We start from the raw sequence: 22,036 nt of genomic DNA, 5'->3' as shown, positions 1-22,036 counted from the left end.
TGACTAGATCACATGAATATAAAAGACAATCATGAACAGTGACATAGATTTTTATAATCTTATCGTTTTTGTGTAAAATCTAACAGATGCAGTCAATACATGGACAGTTACCTTTTTTCACAACGTTCATTTCTTTCACAACGTTCATCTAACAGATGCAGTTAATATATGGACAGTTACCTTTTTTAACAATGTTTATTTTTTCACAACGTTCATTTTTTTCACAACGTTCATTTTTTTCCACAACGTTCAGTTGTCAGAGTAAAAAATTACACCCCATTAAAACATGAAAAGCTAAACTACGATTCCCATAATTCCCAAGAAACATGTGACTGGATCACATGAGTACAAAGGAATCAGTTGCTAGGTAACTGGGTTAACTTGCAAGGAAGAAGAACCAGTGCGGTAACGGTGGAACAGCCATTTCAGATAAAATAGAAACTATTTGCTATTGTATTATTGACATGCTGAGCGCTACATTCACAGGATGCTTAATAATATACTAATAGTGAGCATTCTAAACAGGCAGAGACATTCACGGAGATACAGCTACAGGAGAGAAAAGCAGCGTTGAGTAAAGGAACGTTTACGGCTGCACACAATTACTGTTTCAGGTAAAAACAGGAAGTTACTTTTTTAAATACGTAAATATGGGCAAGCTAAAGAGTGCATTGATTAAAACTATTGTTAATACACAGGGAGGAAACGGACACATACGAAGGGATAGGTCCAAATACCGTGATGGTGATTTGACATTCAGCACAACACCACGCCAGAACTTTGCATGAAAATAGGATTGGCAATTGAAAAATTAGGAAGAGGCTTTATCCATCCTGAAGTGGAGAAGAAAGGAATACACAGGTACGATTGGATACTATACAGTTCTAAATACAATTACTCATCATCTCATTACATTGATGATAATATATATATATCATATTATTTACAGATAACCAAAAACGAACTGGGCAGCACAGAAAGATGACGTTTCCATCATTTCACAATGGAATAGTTGCCACAGGAAAATGCTGAAGAAGTGTTCATTTGTTAAAGGGAGATGGTGTTCTCATTCCAAAATTAAAATATCATTTTCGGATATTGCTATGAATAACTAGAATTATAAAAAAACAAGTGATTAAGGTTATAAGAAAAGTGAATTATTGCTCCTGAAGAAGAGAGTTAAGTCTCTCGAAACGCGTTGAGCTATTTTTTAATTTTGTTGAGCAGTTGAAAATAACTATCTTTTGTTATTTGTATAAATGAAACTGAGTGAAGTGAACTCGAAAGAAAATAACAAATTTATGTTATATAATCATGGTATACATCATCAGTAAAAAACAATCACTTATAAGGTGTAAAGTTGTCGACTGAATTCTAATTTCAAAGTGTCTTGACGTTGATGGTGGTTAAACAATTTCTTGAAAGAGTGATAGAATGATTATTTGAAAATTACTAAATAATACTGAGATTTGTTTGGAAAATTTTTTTTCCACTCTTGAATGGTGTGCAGGGGATGGGAGTTCCTATTACCAATAGGAACTACACTTTCCTCATATTCTTTCTTGACTTGTTGATACCAGAGTCGTATTTTTTCTCCCCCGGCACCCAGAAAAAACTGTTTTGTATAAGAGTCAATGTGACTGAAATCAACAAAAAACACAAAAAACTTTCTATATAAAAAAATACACAAAAGACAGGGTGTGCTTTCCTCACTCTATTTTTCTTTAATAAGACAGAGGCAATCGCTCTCTTCCTGGAAGGGTAGCGTCAGATCACGCCATCAATGTGGCGCTGGACCTTACCGACACAGGGTTCCGGCAGATGGGGAATGGTCTGTCTTCGTCGCCAAGGCTGGATGAAGGCCACACATTTCTGCCAGGAAGTCCAAGCAAACGAACTAGACATGCCTTTCAACTGAGGTAACCTTTTCGGGAAGGTCGGCGACAAGTCCCTACAGGCCATCAAGGCGGTTACGGGGACGGCCCGTTCCCTGGGCACCCTCCAAAAGCACCACTCAGTCGAGCAGGTCTTCCAAAGGCTTCTCATCGTACCATCAACCTTCCACATCCTCGACTCGGTAAGCCTACAGAGGCCGTTCCCAGGCCTACAGTGGCAGAGGACCGCATTGCCATCGCCCACAGGGCAGGACGCTGGCGTCGAAGGAAGCCTGAACCAACCAGGACTTCGGGCCCCCACCTGTGCACCCTGGTGGGAGGCCGGCTGACGAGGTTCATCAACGAGTGGAAAAAGATCACCGACAGATGGGTGCTGAACGCTCTCGCCGAAGGACATACCCTGGAGTTTCAGTGCAGGTGTCCGCCGATTCCTCTGGTGGCCTTCAGGAGCAGTATATCCCTCAGGTCTTGCAGGAGGTACGGGCCATGCTGCGAAAAAGTTCCCCCATCGACTCTGGGGCTCCAGAGTCTATTCCAGATACTTTTTGGTCAGAAAGACGACAGGGATTGGGGGGGCCACGGATGATGACTGGCGGCCCATTCTAAACCTATGACGTCTGAACAAATACGGCAAGTCTCAAAATTTCAGGATGGTCATGTTGCAATATGGACTGCATTTTCGTCAAGTGGGGCAGGCCCCAGATCGATCTGTTTCTGACTGCTGCGAACTCCAAATGCCAGAAGTTTCCCAACAGATTACACCAACCAAGGAGCTTGGGGGGATGCATTCTCCTTCCCGTGGGAAGGCCTGTTTCTGTAAGCGTTTCCTCCATTGCCTCTCCTGCTACGAGTCATCAACACACTCAGACAGTGCCAATGTAGGATAATACTCATCGCCCTGGCATGGCCGAGGCAGATTTGGTATCCGGACCTTCAGTCTGTCAGTGCCCCCCCCCCCCTCCCGGTCAAGCGGCCAGCAGTTCTGGATCTTCTGACGAGAGAAGGAGGCGCAATCCTGCATCACAACCCAGGGTCACTGAGCCTGAAGGCTTGGCTCCTGCAGCTCTAGAGTTTGGATACAAGTTGCCTGTGGACTGCAGAGAGATCCTTGCCAAGGCCAGGGCATCGTCGACTTTGAAGTGCTAGGGCACAAGTGGAAGCGTTTTGCTACGTGGTGCCAGACGCAGAAGTTTCCCCCACTGAGGTTCACGGCCCCACACATTCTTCCATACTTGCTCTCCTTGTCCAGGCCTGGCCTGGCACACACTTCTATCAAGGTACATTTGGCGGCCATCTCCTGCTACACCAGGTCTCCGGGAAGATCTTAACTGTGGTCTCACCGATTCATCAAAGGAATTTTTCGATCTTTCCCAAAATTAAGAAAGTAATGTTTGTGTGTTTTGAATGCAGATCAACTGAAACATGTTCCCATGTAGGCAGATAGGATATTCTTTATAGGGAGCTGCGGATAGGATTAGGAGTCAGTGTCCCCTAGAGGGTAGTAACTCCCAGGCAGGTCCTGCTTTTCCAAACACCTAGGGAGGATTTTGCTGAGTGGCCTCACCTACCTAGTCTCAAAGCGGGGTGGCTGCCTGCTTGGAAGAAGGGACACATTTCCCAGATTTGTCCCAATACCTCGTCATGGTAATGTCCCTCTGAGACATTGTTTGACATAAGCTGATCTATCGATGTTAAGTTGGTCAAGCCTACTCTCATTCGCTCACTTTGTTTACTTTTTATGCATGGGAGGTGAGTAGTACTCCTTGGTCTCGGAAGGAATCTTGTTGTGTGGTAGGAGCTTTAACGTTTTTACTGCAGCATGGTGTTCTCTGCTGTATTATGGCATCTTGCTCTTCCTTCAATATATTGTAGTGGCTAATCACAACCTTAAAACGTTTAGATGTTTCACTATAGGAACAGATGTCTGAGTGGTGTAGTTTCTTGTTCAAAGGAGTGTAGTGTTGGTGCAGGTCATATTGTGAGTTAGTTCTCTTTATGTGAAAGTAGTTAACCATGGCTATGTGCTTATTTCTTATGTCACTACCTATTGAGCTGTTCTTATGTTGTGCCAGTTTGGCAGCTCATTAGCTTCAATTATGTTAGTATGAGTCAATTTTGAATTTTAAGAATGTTAGTATCTGGCTGCGAAGGTTTTTATGTTAGAGTTCCTTTGGGCATTTTCCAATCACTGTTGTAGGTGTCTTGAGTTACCTGATTTTGGTTACTGGTCATTCATGAATTTTTCAGATCTTTGCTGGTCAAATTTTGCCCCTCAATCTTTTTATTTGTGGCTGTGTTTTGCTTTTAATATTTCAAAATGCTTTCTCCAAATGATACTCGCAGAATTTATTTTGCAAAAATACTAATTTCTTTTCATCTTGCACGATGTGCAGTCTTAGACCTATGTCCAGTATGAGCTGCAGACTCCCATTGCCACCTCCTCCACTCTACTTCTCCCTTTCGTCGGCTTCCTGCTTTCAGCCACTTTCAACTCTGGTCTCCTTTTAACAGTAAGGGCATTCTTTGCTTTTTAGTTTGGACTATTGGTTGGCCATCTGTAAAGGTAAACTATTGCATTGGGTTACAGGTAGAATGGAGATGACATGTCAGGAGGGAAACAGTCTGTGGGTTTTGGTTATTTATCCAGCCATTGAGTGCCAATGACCATGCTAATCCCTATAGACATTCACATTGACTCCCTGCCCCCTCCCTGCCCAAAACGCATCCTCCTCTGATCTCTATAAGCTCGCTATATCAAGCAGTAACATCAACCTTTAGCCTGGTAGTGTTACTTCTAAGTAGTCTACTGAGAGTTAATAGCTTAGTTGCAGCGTAAACCAGCTACTTGTGTAGTAAAAATGTCTTAACCAAGTGTGCCTTCAGGCACTTGATTTGTGTCTTCATGCACATAAGTCCCATTAAACACTTAAGTTATTGGATAGGTATTTGCCAGGTACTGTGCTCATATGATCAGCTAATGCCTATTTTTTCAGCTGGAGCAATCTAATGGCTAGGTAGTACCATTATGGCAATGCCTAGCAAATACATATAACATAACTCATAACGGTTGGCTGTGCCAATGCATCTTTCTTGTGCTGTGTCTCTTCTGTTTTTGTCTGCAAAGTTGTGTTCTCCAAATTAACTTTATTCATTTTTTGTTGCACTAAACTCCATCTGTCGCAGCCTCCCTCATGATGCCCACTCATCCTTTTTGAACTTTTTAGCCTGCTGCTGTGATGTTCATTTAACAACTTGGGTTAGTTGACTAGTTTGCCTTTTGTACAACATTCTTCGGGATATGCATTATTTGGAAGTCTACAGAAAGCTGAATTGTTTGCTGTCTTGCATTGAGTCATTTGGGAACCTTTTGTTTAAAATAAATATTGGTAGCTAATGGTGTTATACTTGCATTTTTGTGACTCCTGTGACATTTAATCTTTGGTACAGCCTATTTCTGAGCCAAAGGTAGTTCAGTTAGTTGCATCTAAACTTTCTAATACATTGCCGAGATCTCCATTGGTACCAAACACTAGTCTGTTTCCAAAACCTTGCCCATAAACCGACACAGTAGTGGATCTCGATGTTGACAATAACACAGATATTGATAATGGATGGGACTAAATGACTACTGCTCTGCAGGAATAAGTAATGGATAAAACTTTTACTCTTCCACACACTACGACTGAACTAGCAGTTATTCCAATCATATATGTGAAACAGGTACAGCCTCGACCGATATACATCCTTCTCCACTTGACAAATGTGAGGCTGAGCGTCTCGTACTTTAGCATTACTAACATTACCCTATAAGTGGAGAGCAACATTGTAATATAATTTACTTAGCCTACACGGGATACTAGGTATGGTCTATGCCTGGGATTACAAGTCCATAGTATCAGGGCACCAGAGCCAAGAGAAAGAGAGTCTATATTGTCTGGTAGTATCTTAATGTGTTCTGCGGTGAAGTTAGAGTCATAAGGTAAAGGTGTGGGAGAGTCAGGTTTAGGCATCATGGGTGGGGAGGGGACATTATTTGGTTAATGTGTGCAGGCATATCTTGACTACATTCTTCTGTTCATGGAGCCAGTTTTTCATATTCGTTTTTAACCTCGTGTGTGTGTTTTGCTGTTAGGGATTTTAGGTGTTTACGTTCACCCTTGTTTAAAAGTTGAATGCAATTGAGCAGATTATCAAGACTAGTTTAATTTCAAAGAAAGACAATGTCGGATAATTACTGTGGCTTGTGCTTTAGTAAATCCTTTTGAATAGGTGAGAATTGTCTGTGTGCGTTGCTAATAATCTTGTAAGCGGCACCCAGAGGGAAGCAGGGCAAGCGCACATTCGCACAGCTTAGAGGGAACATTGCTGCCAAGTACTTTCACAGGGAAGATTTATTTATTTATTTTTTTAGATTGATAAAGCGCCCGGCGGCCCAGAGGCATTGTGGCTCTGTTACTGTATATTCACTTAGATACAACTTAAGACAGATACTTCAACGGCAGAATTGCAGGTTCAAAAGACAATGTTGTGGATGTGTTCCATGGTTACAGAGGAACGATCTTAGACACAAACAGGTACAGTCTTAGTTAAAGAGCTTGGTTTTTAGTGCTTTTTCTGAATGCTTGAGGGAGTCTTCGTTTCTTAGGCTGAGTGGAAGGGCGTTCCAGGCTTTTGTGGCTAGCACTTTGAAGCTGGTGGCGCCGGCTTTGGCTCTATTGAATGCCAGGACTGAGAGTAGGTGAGAGTATTGGTCTTGTTTTGGTCTGAGGACGGGCACTTGATGTATTCTTTCAACTAAGTAGGATGGGGCGGTATGGTGAGAGGCATCGGTGTGTAATCGTGAGGTCCTTAAATACTATGCGCTCTTTAACCGGGAGCCAATGGGTGTCTTTTCTCGCCTGAGATGTGATCCCTTCTTGGGCCACTTAGGGCCACTCTAAGGGCGTGGTTTTGCGTGGTTTGCAGTTTGTTGATGTTATTGGCAGATGTGCCTAGGAGTAAGATGTTACAATAATCCAACTTTGTGACAATGGTATCTCTTGCAATGTTGACTCTGTTGATTTGGGTCCCAGACCCTGGTTTCTCTTAGTGGGTTTATCACTGCCACTGGCGTGGGGGGCTCTCCCTCTCAACTTCTCCCTATGGTACTTGGGGTTCTCGACCCTTCCCTCATGATCAACAGGCTTAATTTCTGTATTGCAATGAGGAGGAGGTTTGTTGGCTTTTTGCCCCTGCCGTGCCACCCAAGCGTGATGTTGCAAAGGGGCCTGTGGACAGCTGCATTCGCCCTCTTGGAAAGCCGCCTTGTGTCCCTTCTGGGTCTCCCGTGCCGCCCTTTACCCTGTTGAGGGCTTTGACACGTTGCCGGGGCTTCCTGGGATGGCGGGCGTGTTCCGTTCGGCTTCTCTGGGGTCTTGCCTTCCCCCCCGGCTGTGCGACGGCATTCACAGCTGCCTTCTGCTTTCCTTCCCCCTCTTGATGCTACTGGACACCAACCTGTTCCTGCAGACCTCCCGTTTATCAGACACGGTGGACTGTCAGAGTCCTTGGAGTTCTCCTTCTCAGGACCAGCAACACAGATTCATATTTCCCGCTTTTCCGTGCACAGCACACCTGCAGTCTTTTGCGGCTGCCCAAGACCGTGTTTAGTCTGCCGATTTTTATACAATGTCGCCAGCAGTGTCTGGGTCCATTGTATAAGTCCTTTGTTTCTTTCATTGGTCCATGGGGCCAACTCATCCCATATGTTCCTGATGTTCGTCATCTCAGTGCTTTGTACTGTAGTCTACCTTATAACCGTTCATAGGTCTACTGTCTTCAAAGAGGTTAGCAGAAGAAGGAAAGGCAAGAGTATGTGAGGGTGTGATGTTCTCATAAGGGCTTTAACCCAGATGCTTGTCCTTGTTCCTGGGGCAGGGGAGACTCCCTTCCCATCAGATCCTCCTGCATTATAAAACCCCCAGGGGGACTATCGGGTAGCAGCCTCACGAAAAGGGCTCCCTCGGGAAGAAGTGAATGCAGTGATTGATAACTGTATGTTTTTTTTCTTCTGAAGGACACTACCCTGCAGCAGATTACTCATCGTCCTGTGTCCCCTCCATCTGAGGATGGTGATTTATACATGTATGCTTTACTGAAGGCTTTATTTAGGTTCCTCAACCTTTTCCTTCTCTGTGCTGGGAATTAAGGCATAACTTCACTCGGAGTATGGGTGCATATTTTTTGAGCCACTGCACCCTTTCCAGATTAAAGGCCTGGGTGAAACTGACTCAGTCATACTAGCACACAACCTTTTATAAAATGCTTTTAGTACCAATCTTGGGTTTAAAGTTATCTGTGTGGGCCTAATATCCATCAGAATGTTTTTTTTTTTTTTTTTTTTTTAATACCAAGGATAAGAAATAGTTTCCTCCCAGATTCATGACTGGGAATATTAAGGAAAACATATAATTTTATGGACGATCAATTTTCTAAAAGAGGTAAGTTATTACGTTTGTTATAGATATAATTATTATGTAGCTGAAAACCATTATTAACTGAATGATCGCAGGAGGCCTCATGTTTGTCTTTGAAGCTGTTTTTTTACAGCCAAGATTTAACAGTGCCCTGCTATGTTTCCCTAGGGGTTCCTCTCGTTGGAAACTTGAGGACAAGGCTTCTTTCACTTCATGTCTTGGAAGCAGTGTTACCAGCTTTTGAATCCAATGTGGAGGACGACCAAATGGTGCAGGTTAGTTGTCCAAAATATATTAAAATGTTCACTGATCCACCCCCCCCCCCACTCCCATCCGAATTCAACTGTAACTGTATTGCTCCAATGATATTTATTTATGTATAGTTATTTTAAAGACCTCGATTAACTGTACTTTGGTTCCTATCTGCTCAGACCTTAATTGTGTGCAAGTTTTTAAATTAACGTCCACCGGATCGATACAGATTATATTGATATATTTGTATAACTCTCCACAAAAACATTACAACATTTCTAGCTTAACACTTGTTAAATGCCTCATGGATGAAATAGTATTGAAGATGGTCAATAAGCATCGTTGGTTAATCCAGGCGTGTGATTTTAATTTAAAATTAGGAAATGGCCCTCTTTCTGACCTCTTTTGATATCCAGGAGGACATAAGTACAGGGATTTCGGACCCTTGTGCGACTGATCCTTGTATGTGCTCTAACAGCCTTTTGTTTAATTCCCGGTTATTGGAGTGGGGCTTGCGCTTGATCAATGGATGTGTGCCACCGGACCGCCTAGGAAAGCATACCTTAAGAGGCTCTATGCAGCATCTACCATTGACTATTTTTGTATTCCCGCCACTAAATGGCCTTTTCTAATTAACTTCTGCTGTTGAGGATATCTTTGGTGACCACCCACTACTTTTACAGATTGAATGGTGGGCTTTCAGGCAACCAGCAAATATATTTCCGCACTTAGCTTCGGCCAAATCCACTTCAAGTCATAGGAGAATAAAATGTAATATGTTAGATAAATCCACCTTACACAAGATTCTAATTTTACCGAACATTGAGTATCTGTATACATGGCTAAAGATGGATCTCAATGTATCCCAGATACTCTCAACCTGTTGCTTTTCGATAAGTATGATTTTGGATTCCTATTTTTGTATAGTCAACGATTCACTCCCTATCAGAATCGAAGGGATGGTTATACTCAAAGTGTACATTTCACAAATGTAACCTAGTTTCTACTTTGAAGAACCATGATCCTTCTAAGAAGGCTATCGTAAGCGCACAGGCTGCATACAGAAAGCAGTGACCACTCATAAAAAGAATTGGATACTCATGCTTGATCTGAGCTACTTGCTGCTTCCAATGGGAAAACCACCAGAGCATTTTGGGAATATGTTACACAGGGCCCTAGCTATTTTAAGAAGTTCTAAAGGTCTCAAAACCAACACAGAGGATCATGTATAGAGTGCCATTTTTCCTCGCAATTTAAAGCCATCAGCTAGACCAAGAACCATTCCCTGCTTCCCACAGTCATCGCCCACCGGACTTTCCATGTAGCTTCTCAGGCTTTTAATTCGATATTTACAATTTCTATTTAGGAGGTGTCTGATGCCATACACAGACAGGCCTCAACCACTTTTCTGGAGCAGACTGAATGCATGCTGATATATTTCGCCATATGGTAGCTATATGGGATCCAGTTTTGACCATTTGTTTCAATGCTATGGTCAATCACTGTATCTTCCCAAACTCATGGACGCAAGCAATAATTGACCATGTTTTTTAGAAAGGGATCACAGAGAATCCTTTATTGTCCAGACCAATATCTAGAGTTCATGAGTTGTGTTCTGGCCCTGTACTTTTTGTAGTTGTACATAAACGATTTGTATTCTTCAGTAGTTAAAATCTGTGCTGACACCCCTACTCTTGGCAATATGCCTGTTCCAGCATATGCTGATGTTAGGCAGAAAACTGTGCTGTTCCCTTAGGGACCACTGCAAAAGATTTAGGACTACAGGTGGTTGGCAGTAAACCCAATTGGTAGCAGTCTGTACCACCCAGATTTACCTGGTAGCTGTGGCTGAGCAGTCAGACTTCTCTCAAGACGAGTTGGGCAGTATGCAGAGTATACACAATAGGTACAGGGACACAGTAGTACAAGCAAACACTGACCAGAGCTTTGGTGTAAAAGTATATAATTATTTATTTAAAGACACACTTGTAATTTACACTAGCACAAAAAGAGGTAAGTAAATTCAACACACAGTCACTATTACTAGATGTACATCCCTTATTCCTTATTAGACAAGTCTTAGTTAACACCACTTATTTCCAGACAGAGGTGAGCGCTTAACTAAAGATGGCACTCCAATAAGTTAAGAAAAAGGGAGGGAAAATCACACAACACAATATTTTAGAAGCATCCAGCAAGGCAGGAAAGTCAGTCTACTTGTGAGCAAAAAGTTCAGAGGCCAGGCTCCCTCTTTGAGAGAACAGAGCACCAATGCGTCCAAGATCACACAGTCTTGAAAAGCCTTGCAGGGAGTTCAGAAAAGAATTGTTAGCTCAGAAAAGTTCAGTTAGCCAGCCTAGTGCCAACCCAAGTGGTAAGTGGAAGCTTTAAGAGTCACCCCACACAGACTGTTGCGAGGGAGGCCAGGCAGACAGAGTACCTTCAAAGTGGAGAGGATCCTCCAGCGGGGCAGTTGATCCTTGCAGCAAGTGCAAGTCACAGCGTCGTCCAGAGGAAGAGATGGTCTCGACGTGGAGGAAAGCTGAAGGTCGTTGCCCTGCCAGGGAAGAAACCAGCCGCGGAGTTCTCCGGTTAAAAGGTAAGATCCTTTTATTTGCGGTGGTGGAAAAACTGTGGTATCCCGGTTGCTGGGGTGCTTGGCACAGGCAAGGTGGCCACGAGATGATCGGGGAAGGCGAAAAGACAGGCAAACTGGTTATCCCCACCAGTCAAAGGAAGAAGACTCTCCGGACTGGAGATCTCCTCTGTCGTCGGGAAAAGTGGTGAGACGGTTCAGCAGGGCTCCACCGGTGGTGTCGTTGTTGCAGGTCGGCTCAGCTTCTCCCTCTTCGGATTCTTTAGGTCCTGTGGCGACTTCTGAAGTTCCAGTCCCCAAAGCCCTGCTTTTATGCAGCAAACCCCATTCATTCAGCCTAGCTGTCAATCAAACATGCTAAGTGTTGAGCCAGGCGGCTCACCACTTGGGCCAATCACACAAGAGTGTGACTTGAGTTGCCAAGGCAACTCAGTCCAGGGTGCCTAAAGCCCCTCCCACACTCCCTGTGGTACCCAGACAGAGTGGCACCACTTTTGGAGGCTTCTGTGGAGAAGCCCGCCAAAAAGTGGAACAAAGGGCCCGACTTGGGTTGGAGTCACAGAAGCGAACACACATGCCATTTTGGGACCGATTTTCGGCAAAAATTACCAACCAGTGATTTAATATTCATTTAATAAACCGGCGGTATGTTCGAGGCTATATTAAAAAGTGGTAGCCTCGAACAATGAGAAAAGCTCATAGGAAAATATTCACGGTCGAATATAAAAAGTAGTATCCACTGTCACCAGCCAAAACTCGATCAGGGGGCAAACAACAAACCCCGGGCCAGTCGAATTGTCCCGACCAGTACGTCCACAATATGATGGTTTGTACTGGTTTCTGTTCATAATTTGGGACTAGTAAAGCCAATGGTGACTTTACATGCTCTGGGACACAGTAGTCAATCCCAGGGTATAGAGTCTATGTTTGGGGGTCGCTACGACACTCCTGGGTTACGACACGGAGGGTGCTGTGTAACCCACATACCAAAAACACATGAAGCCCTATGGGGTAAAGGACCCAATAGTCCATAAAACACATTCAAAGTCAAAGGAACACCTCAAATCATGTCTAAGAGTGGGAGAAAGAGTCTCACTCTTAGCAGGAGAAAAAAATAAACCCCAAAAAATCCAGCAAAACTGCTGGGGGGACTCGCTAGGTTTGGGAAATTAGCCTTTACAGAGAATTTTCCCTAACAGCTGATGAAACTGTCATATTAACCCATACTTTGCACCCACTTCAGCAGCTTGTCATCAGATACACAGCTTTTAGGAACGCCTTAGACTTAGACTGCAGGGCCCCCATGTATGCAAATTCAAATAGAATTCCATGTGTAACAGCATTTCATCATCTTGGAGTGCACTTTTCTTGAGGGTTTAATTGGAAGCACCACATCATGAAACAAACTGAGACAATGAAACAAGTGATGGGTGGTAATTACCGTTTTATGAAGATGTGCAAGTGATTATGGGGTTTTACAAGGCAAAGTCATTTGTGGACTTCAAATATGGTTTAACTCTTTGGGGATTTTCAAATCTAAACCCACTACAAGTTGTAGAGAATTATTTCCTCCAGAACCTGCTTGGAGTTCCACGCTCCTCAGCACATTTTGCTGCTCATATTTAACTGGGTCTATGCTCATAGCCACTTTATCAATTCCGCTCCAATGCTCCGGGGATCTGAAAAAGCTACAATTGCACTGTACATCTCATGTTCAGGCAATGAGGGAATCGAAATAGATCATGAACCATGCTAACAGTCGCCATATTATTCTAGCTTCAAACACTTTGCAAGAATATTTATGCTGGAGTAACTATTTGTACTTTAGAAATGTAATTTATTATATTTGTTTTATTACACGTGCTGATCCGGGATTCAAACCTCATTTGCTCTGTGGTCTTACTTCCAAGACCAGAACTTTGCCCCTGTGCTATCCTCCTTTCACAATTACGAGGGCAAGGTTTAATTGCCTGCCGCTTAAAGGTATCTTTGTCAGTTCTTGTCCTCTTTCCAGGGCTCCAAGGGAAGATCTCTTATACTTCATATTTCTCCAGAATGGGGTCTGGAATGGATTCACATGCTCATGAATATTCCCTGTCAGGCCTGGAATCCTTGGTAAAAGTAAAAACAGTTTGACTTTTGTTTACAAACTGTATTTCTCCTATAAACCAATCACTGAGCTCTGGGTCATACTGCCCCCAGCCAATGACTGCCCTCTCCCTAATACCCTCTGGCAGCCATTTTATGATTTTTACCGCACGTCCAAGTGTTGGGAGTCCTTGTGTTTCGCTCTTGCATTTTTCACGCTTTTTTCTAGGGAAATCCTATTTTTGTTCAATCGAGCCCATGTGCTCTATCGCTTCTCTACATCCGACCAATGGGGATCCGTCTTTCTGCATCTTTCTCCACCCCTCAAGAGTGGGATTGTCAAGTGTTTCTTCTTCGAAGTTTCCAGAACGCGCAGCGGGCCTACACTACACCATGTTGGAAGCGAACGACTGAGCCTCCCCCTTCAAGCTCTGCACCAGCTGCAGTTTGCGGAATGTTTTCATGGAGGATGAGCATTCCCAGTGTCTTTGTCTTCATCCGTCACACAAGGAAGAAGATTGCGAGATCTGTCGTGGCTTTACCAAGCGCACTAGGAAGGATTGGCACATCAGACTGGCGGCGTGGCTGAAGGCCCCTGCCCCCCCACTCCCCCAGGGGCATGCCTCTTCCGGATCCAGTCAGCCAGAGCAGGCTTTTAAGTCCTTCGAGGGCGCCCCGTCCATGGGGCTCCAATACAAGACCAAACACTGCAAGTCCAGTTCCACCGGGGTTGCAGCGCAAGCAGGTCCTGCGACAGCCAGGGCTTGCTCCTCATCTCCAGCGGCCTCAGTCTCCAGCCATCGCTACAGCTCTTCGTCGAAGAGAAAATCAGCTACCCCGGGGAAGTTCCAGGAGAAACCAGAGAAGACCAAGCAAGACAACTTGTCCGACCTGCCTGTCAAGGCCCAGGTTTTGCAGGCTCATCTTCCTCTTCCATCGAGCTGGTGGTGGCTGCCCTTTGGAAGGCGAAAGGGGCTGACCCGGTCGTGGGTACCGCTACGGCAGCCAGGGCGGCTCTTCTTCCCAGAAAGTGAGTCTTCGGCCAAAACCAGCAGAAAAGTCCCCTGAAAAGAGAATGCCGTCCCTTAGCCTGAGACCGAGCCCTCAGGACCCGAAAAGGGAGGGGGTAGTAGAACTCCGGGGCACTGATATTTCTTCATCTGATATGGGGAGAACAATGGTTCCTTCCACACATCCCGGAAAAGGCTGGGATCGACGATGGTGGTTATCGCCGGTGGTGACGACATAGCTGCTTGGTCCAGTGACCCTACTCCCCAGGCACCTCCCAGAGATCTGTCGCATGACATTCTTTTGACCCTCCACACGCTGGTGTCGGAGATACAGCAGAGGATGCTGCCACTGACTGTACCACCGGCGATGACCCCGTTGACACCAGGGCCTCCACTGCCGACGAAAACGAAGAGGCACCCTATGCCTCCTCTCCAGCCGCCAGGGCCCTCCCCCCCTCGGGACACAGGGGCGCGGACACAGCAACGACTGACAACAGCGGCATCTCTCCGCCTACAAGGACTTCTATCCCCCAGAAAAAGTGGGCTCTTTTCACTCTGATTGCCCGCCTGTCTGAAGTCTTCCAGCTCACACTGGAGGAGACAAAGAAGGAGGAATTCCTTTATCAATGCCGCGAGGCGAAAAGGAAGACCATTCTGGTGGTGGCCCTCTTGGACAACGTCTGGAATAAGGGTTTAGCAATGCTGAATAAACGAGCCTCAGCCTTGGCGAAAAGAGACCGGCTACAGAAGAAATACTGGTTTCCAGTGTCTGTACCCAAGTGTCTGCGGTCACAGCCATCACCAGACTCGGTGGTCTCAGCGGCTGCGCGGAAGAAGTCATCCAACCCGTCCTCCTCAGCCTTTGTTCCCCCGGACAGCGAGGGGAATAAGTCTGATGCCGTGGGTAGAAAGGTTATCTACTCGGCGGCGACAATGGTCAAGGCAATGAACGCTTCAGGTACGACTGGGAGTTATGGTACAAGAGGGCCCTGATACTGGATTTTCAACCGAGAGGACAAATGGGTCAAGGCAGTGCAGGTTCTCCAGGGGAGCGAGGTGGCTTCGAACCACACTATCACCATGGCCCTGGACATTGCAGACACAGGGTTCCTGCAAAAGGGAAACTGAGTTTGCCTCCTAAAGTTGAAGGCCACCAACTTTAGGCAAGAGGTTCAGACTAAAGTCCTGGACATGCCGTTCGACAGAGACAATCTCTTCAGAAAGGCCGTCGATGAATCTCTTCAGGCCATCAAGATTGACACAGTGACGGCCTGTGCCCTGGGCACGCTGCAACAGCACTGTCTGTCCTTTCGTTCTTCAGGAGGGAAGTCGGGCAGATCTTCAAACGGTTTCAGCAGAGGATCGTCCTCTTACCACCAACCCTCCCGTTCCATGTCCCAGGAAGCCTACAGGGGCCCCTCGAAGGCCACTGTTGTCGAGGCTATCAAGGCGGTGTGCCGGCATCCAATCAGGGCTGAACCGGCCGAGGCATCGGGCCCCCACCCATGCACCCCGGTGGGAGGCCGGCTGGCGAACTTCGTCAGTGTGTGGGAAAAAATCTCCACCGATTGATGTGTGTTGGATGCTCTCGCCCATGGACAAACTTTGGAGTTTCAGCACTGTATCCGCAGATGCCACCGGTGGCCCGGCAGGAACAACACATCCCTCAGCTGCTGCTGGAGGTTCGGGCCATGTTAAAAAAAGGGGGCGATAGAGCTGGTTCTGAAGTGACTCCGGGGCCCCAGAGTTTACTCCAGATACTTCTCAATAAGAAGACAGTCCGGGGGCTTGAGGCCCATTCTCGATCTACGATGACTCGAAGTACATAAAGTCCCAAAAATTCAGGATGGTCACGTTGCAAAATGTTCTCGTCCCACTGGAGGAGGGGGCATTCCGGTCATTGTTGGATCTGAATGCCTTTTACTTGCACGTCCCCATTCATGAAAAACATCTCAAGTTCCTGTGCTTGATCGTTCAGGGGAAGCACTGCCAGTTCAAGGCTCTCCCCTTAGGACTGATGTCAGTGCCCAGAGTCTTTACGAAGTGCCTGGCTCCAGTGACGACCCATCTGCGTCTACATAGGATACATGTGTACCCATACCCCGACGACTGGCTTGTCTGGGCCAAGTCAAGGGACATTGCCGTTGATCACATGGAGAGGACCGTCTGGCTGCTGACGGATCTGGGGTTCTCTGTGAACTATGCAAAGTCCTGCTTGACTCCATCACCAGACTCAACACGGTTTCCTGTCTAACGGCCCCCTCAGGAGAGAGGATAGTGCCCATTTTGGGCAAAGTGCAATGGCTGCTAGCACTGAAGATCGCCACGGTGAGGACTAACACGTCGCTACTCGTCATGATGATGTGCATGTACCTGATCAAGATCTGCAGGTTGCAGATGCGACTACTCCAGGAATTCCTGGACGCCTGTTGAATCCAGGTGTCTGGAAGCTTCAAAGACAAGATTCTGCTTGACGAGGATTTCTGTCTAGCGATAAGGTGCAGGGGTGTGCACTCCAACATTGCCAGAGGCACAGACTTCCAGAGCTCCCCTTACCAATTATTGTCCCCTTACCAACAGACTGTCACGACTGACGCTTCCCTGGAGGGTTGGGCAGCCCACACTGGACATCTCTACTCCAGAGGCCTGAGCTTCACATCAACGGCCTGGAGCTGCGGGCAGTGTTTCGGGCACTCAAGTAATTTCTTCACCACTCAAGGGCAAGGTGGTGAGGGACATCGTGGTCAATACCGCCACAATGTTTTACATCAGTAAGCAGGGGGGGCACCATGTCTCCAGCGCTCTCCAGAGCGACACAAGAGCTGTGGCGCTAGGCAGTCGCAGGATGTTTCTCGTTCCTTTTCACCTTGCGGGAGTAAAGAAAACTTTCGCCGACTTGCTCAGCAGGGAGCTGCGCTCTTGCCATAAGTGGGAGCTTCGGCAGGATCAACTGGACAGCCTCTTCCTCAGGTGGAGCATTGCCTAGCTAGATCTCTTTGCGACATCGACAACAACCAAGTGGCAGAGGTTTGCCAGCAGGTTCCCCCAGCCGAGGAGCATGGGGGACGCATTCTCTTTCCCGTGGGAAGGCCTGTTTCCTCTGTTTCCACTACTACTACAAGTCCTCTGTCAACTCAGAAGGTGTTGGTGCAGGATGATCGTCGTCCCACCGGAGTGGGTGAGGCAGATCTGGTACTCGGACCTTCTCGGCATGTCAGCGGCACCTGCGGTCAAGCTACCAGTGGTTGCGGACCTGCTCGCCAGGGAAGGAGGCGTAATTCTGCACCACAACCCAGGATAGCTGAACCTGAAGGCCTGGCTCTTGCTGCGTTAGAGTTTGGTGGGTACGAGCTGTGAGCGGACTGCAAGAAGGTCCTTCCCAGAGCGTAGTCGACTCTTAAGTGCTAAAGGCAAAAATGGCTTTCCACGAGATGAGGGTGGCGCTGCGGACGCATCCCTCCTTCATGCCCAAGGTTCTGTCGGAATTTCATCTCAACTAACCCTTGGTGTCGCCTGTGTTTTTTCTAAAGCCTTCGTCGCTGGCTGAAAGGACTTTGCACTCGCTGGATGTGCCGCGAACGCTGAAGTTTTATGTGTCCCGCACAAAGAGTTTCCGGAAGACTTCTCAGCTCTTTGTGAACCATGGAAAGGCCTTGTCCAAGGCTTCCATCTCCTGGTCGCTCTCCTGTATCGCTCAATGTCCACGGTTGGCAAACCGACCACTGCCTGGCCGTTCGAGAGCCCATTCTTCCAAAGCGATCGCTGCAACAAGGGGTGTTCCTGTCTGATGTGCCCCTGCTGGTCATCTGCAGGGCTGCTACTTGGAGGTCTACGCACACCTTCACGAGATTCTACTGCGTTGACGGATTCCAGAGAGGAGTCCAGGTTCGTCCAAGCAGTGCTACGCAACCTGTTCACTTGAAGGTGAGCCTGGTGAGGAGGTGAGAGTAATTGCTTCCGTTGAGCCTTGCCACCTCCTGTGGTTGTGTATGTATGTACTGCTATGTATTCTTCATTCACGAGCATGTGAATCCATGCCACACCCCATGCTGGAGAAGGAACAAGTTACTTACATCTAATTGTTGTTCTCCAGCATGGATCTGGCATGGATTCACATGTGAACCCTCCCGCCTGCGGCTCTTGTTGGTCATACTGCCACTTTACATGCTACCAAATCTGAAGATGGCTGCCAGAGGAGGTATTTGGGGAGAGGGCAGTCATTGTCTCGGGGCTTTATGAGCCAGAGCTCAGTGATTGGTTTATAGGAGAAAGACTTTTTGTAAACAAAAGTGAAACTCTTTTTTCTTTTATCGAGGATTGCTGGCGGGGAATATTCATGAACATGTGAATCCATGCCAGACCCATGCTGAAGAACAACAGTTACAGGTAAGTAACCTGTTCCTTTTCTGTTCAGTATATGCAGAAATGAAATGTAAAACATTGATCTTAATCTTGGAAGCGACCGAGCTTCGTGGAACTTTTGTTTTCACTAAAGGTGTATTCTCCTCATGCGGAATGGGCTCTGTGAGTTATTTGAGACAGGCTTTTAAAATTAGGAAACATAATGTACATTTACAATCGTAACACTTATTTTCTAAGGGTTAACATGCACTTTACATAATTGACTCTTCTGGTTTGACCTATTTATGTGCTCTGTTCTTGTCCTATTTTATGGTCAAAATATGCTGGACACAGGCCCTGACATTATATATGGAACAAATTTGAAGATTCATAACTTAATGTATTGTTTTATCCTATTATTTATTTTTGGTTTTAGGATTGTTTATATTCAGAATATATATATATTTCTGAGGCTTGTGGAATCTGCTTAGATCACATGCTGTGCATAGGCCGACATCTAGTGGAAGCTGCAGAGTATTACAGTTTGTTTTTCGAAACTTGAAAATGGGCGTCGACACAGGGCGTGCCAGTAATACTATCCCTAGTGTGACGTCCACTGTACCCAAGATCCCTCACGCGTCTAGGATCCTCAGATTGTTTTTTTCCGCCATACTGGTCGGAAGCATTTTACGGAGTCCCCTGGCCTTAGCCATACTTTTGCTAAAATATTGATTCATTTACATCCTTTCCCCATCCCAACGTCGAACTTCGACACTCGACGCCGGCTTAGAGAAGAAATCGACCGTCGGCTGCTGCACGACAGATTTGGGCCTCGGAAGGCCTCTGGCCTCGGCCCGGGCCTCGGAAGGCCTCTGCCCTGGGCCCTGCAAGTAGGGAGAGTGGGGGGGTGGACATACTCTACACTCTTGGTATATAGCTACACCTTATACATTTCCTACACTTAGCAGCCCGCTGCCTCGATGTGCGTATGGGAGGGTACCCCGTTTCAATTCTGCCCCAAGTGCAATCGAAAATACCCTTGGGTCGACAGGCACGCCACGTGCAATCTCTGCTTGCCGAGGGACCACCCCGAAGCGAACTGCAGAGCGTGTAGTAGGTTTAAACCTAAGACACTTATGGACCGTTCGAAGCGTTGGGCCCACCACGCCAGGCAGGCGGCCATGGCAGCGGAGGGCGCCTTCAGCGATGGCAGCGACGCCGTGCTTTCGGACGGCGAGGGCATTACGGTGTCGAAAGACAGCCGAGCGCAGGTCCCCGACCTCGGAAGGTCGCCCGACAGGGCGGCTATGGGGAAGACCCCCGGCGACACAAGCGCTTCACACACCACTCACACAAAACACACGAAGTCCAACCGAGACTCGACGACGTCGAGTTCTCGGAAAGAGGCACAAACAGAATGGTCCGAATCGGTGTCCTCTGGGCGTTCTCGATCGAGATCGCCGCATGACTCCAGGCAATCATCCACTCTTGCCAAGAGTGCCTTGCTCCCTAGGCTAACAGAAGTTCGATCGTCGGAGGACGAAGACGACTTCCACCCCCAGGCCGCTCTCCAGGAGTCGGAGCCCGCAGACAAGATCAGCAAGGCCCCACGTTCGAAGGACAGGGACTCTACCCCCGATCCTCGACGCCAGGCGTCAAAAACCTCCGGAGCCACAAAGGGACAGGGAAAACACTTTTCCACTCCCGGGGAGGGGGGAAAACAGCAGAAGAAGCAGCCTCTGCACTCTTCCACACCTGGTCGAGTGATGACATAGATAGGGTCATGTCAAGGATGTCTTCTTTATCAGACTTTTACGATAAAAATCCAGACCATTTCCTTTCATATAATCCACAAGGGGCTACACCCTCAGGCTCTAATGATCCTATCCCCCCGAGTAAGAAGCCCCGGTTTGAGACACCGATGAGGTCTACAGACCCCTTCGAGGAACAACCATACTCGCGGCCATACTCACTGTATCAAGGAGAGACTTCCTTTGGTGAGGACCAAAATTTTGGCATGGTAGAAGAGCAAACCGGGACGGGCTACTATGGGGATGATGAGGACCAAGAAGAGGAAGACCCTGAAACCTACAGAGTAGATTCCCCGGTAGAGAAGGAAGCCCCGGTTACCGACTCCCCTGTCGATAACCAACCCCTCCTGAACGAGGTTCTCGCACGAGCAGCAGAACATTTCCATATTGACACCCACGGTGTCCAGGAAGAGCGAAGAATAGACCCGTCCCTGGTGAACCCGAACCTCACCAGAGCAGTCAATCCCAGAGTTGAAAAACTTTTCAGGGCAGCCCAGTCTGACCCTCTCTATATAAGAGGACATCTGAAGCCAGACTCCCTAGTTGTCACTAACACTCGTAAGAGGGCTGGAACACCCTTGTCATCGGCCGAAGCTCCTCCAGACAAGGAGAGCAAAAAACTATATGGTTTCGGTAGGAAAGTAGCCTCAACGTCCGCCTATCAGGCAAGGAGTGCAAACTCCACCACCCTATTGGCTAGCTACAACTGCCATCAGTGGGAAGAAGTCGCGGCACTTATAGTCTCTGCACCAGAACCCTTAAAGGGCCAGTTTAGCTCGAATTTCTGCAGAGGGTAGAGCCGTGTCTGGTTGCATTTTAAAAGCAACTTTTGACGCCGCGGACAACGCAGGCAGATTGATAGCAGAAGGTACTGTTATCAAGAGACATGCGTGGTTACGGCAGTCTGGTTTTAAGGCAGAAATCCAGGCATCATTGTTGGACAAACCGGTGGAAGACGATCTGTTGTTTGGTAAGGCGGTCGAGGACATGCTGAAGAATGCCAAGGACGAATACGAGACACTCAAGTCCCTTGGCCAGTTAACCAATAAACCCCCTAACCAGAGAGGGAATAGTAATTTTCGTCGCCCACGCGGCCAAAATTCCCAGAGAGGATCAAACTATTCCCAGGGGCAGGGTACACAGTGGAACAACAGCCAACAGTCTACCCAGGGTTACGGCAGGGGTAATAGGAGAGGACATGGTAAAGGCAGAGGCAGCCCCAGTAAAGGAGGCGGCACGCCTCCACCAAAGCAGTGACGCTCAGTTCAGGGTCCCTTCTCACGCAACCCCAGTAGGGGGGACTCATTTCCAACTTCACCCAGGCTTGTCAAGGGATCACATCAGACAGATGGGTGCTGTCAACAGTATCCGCAGGGTACTGTATAGAACTACTGCAGCGTCCCCGGAACCATCCTCCACGACAAAGAGTACACTCTTTAGAACATCAGAAGATTCTCCTCGAGGAGATCGCCAATCTGCTAGCAAAGGACGCGATAGAACTCGTCCCGGGACACCAGGTAAACAAGTGTATTTATTCAACTTACTTCCTTGTGCCAAAAAAAGATTTGACAATGCGCCCAGTATTGGA

General features: G+C 47.0%; 1 protein-coding gene across 10 annotated transcripts in view; it reads left to right on the top strand.

Annotated features, from left to right (window-relative positions):
* HERC1 (HECT and RLD domain containing E3 ubiquitin protein ligase family member 1) overlaps positions 1-22,036 on the top strand; it is a 3,379,312-nt gene that overhangs the window by 1,360,136 nt on the left and 1,997,140 nt on the right. For all 10 annotated transcript variants that reach the window (XM_069624399.1, XM_069624403.1, XM_069624396.1 and 7 more), the window contains exon 32: positions 8,519-8,625. In XM_069624399.1, the coding sequence (XP_069480500.1) occupies positions 8,519-8,625 (107 nt within the window). The remainder of the gene's footprint in view (positions 1-8,518; positions 8,626-22,036) is intronic.

The sequence above is a fragment of the Ambystoma mexicanum genome, chromosome 11 (assembly GCF_040938575.1).
Source record: "Ambystoma mexicanum isolate Mex_15411 chromosome 11, UKY_AmexF1_1, whole genome shotgun sequence".
Classification (NCBI taxonomy): Eukaryota; Metazoa; Chordata; class Amphibia; order Caudata; family Ambystomatidae; genus Ambystoma; species Ambystoma mexicanum.
This window is presented reverse-complemented; position numbering and strand designations above follow the sequence as displayed.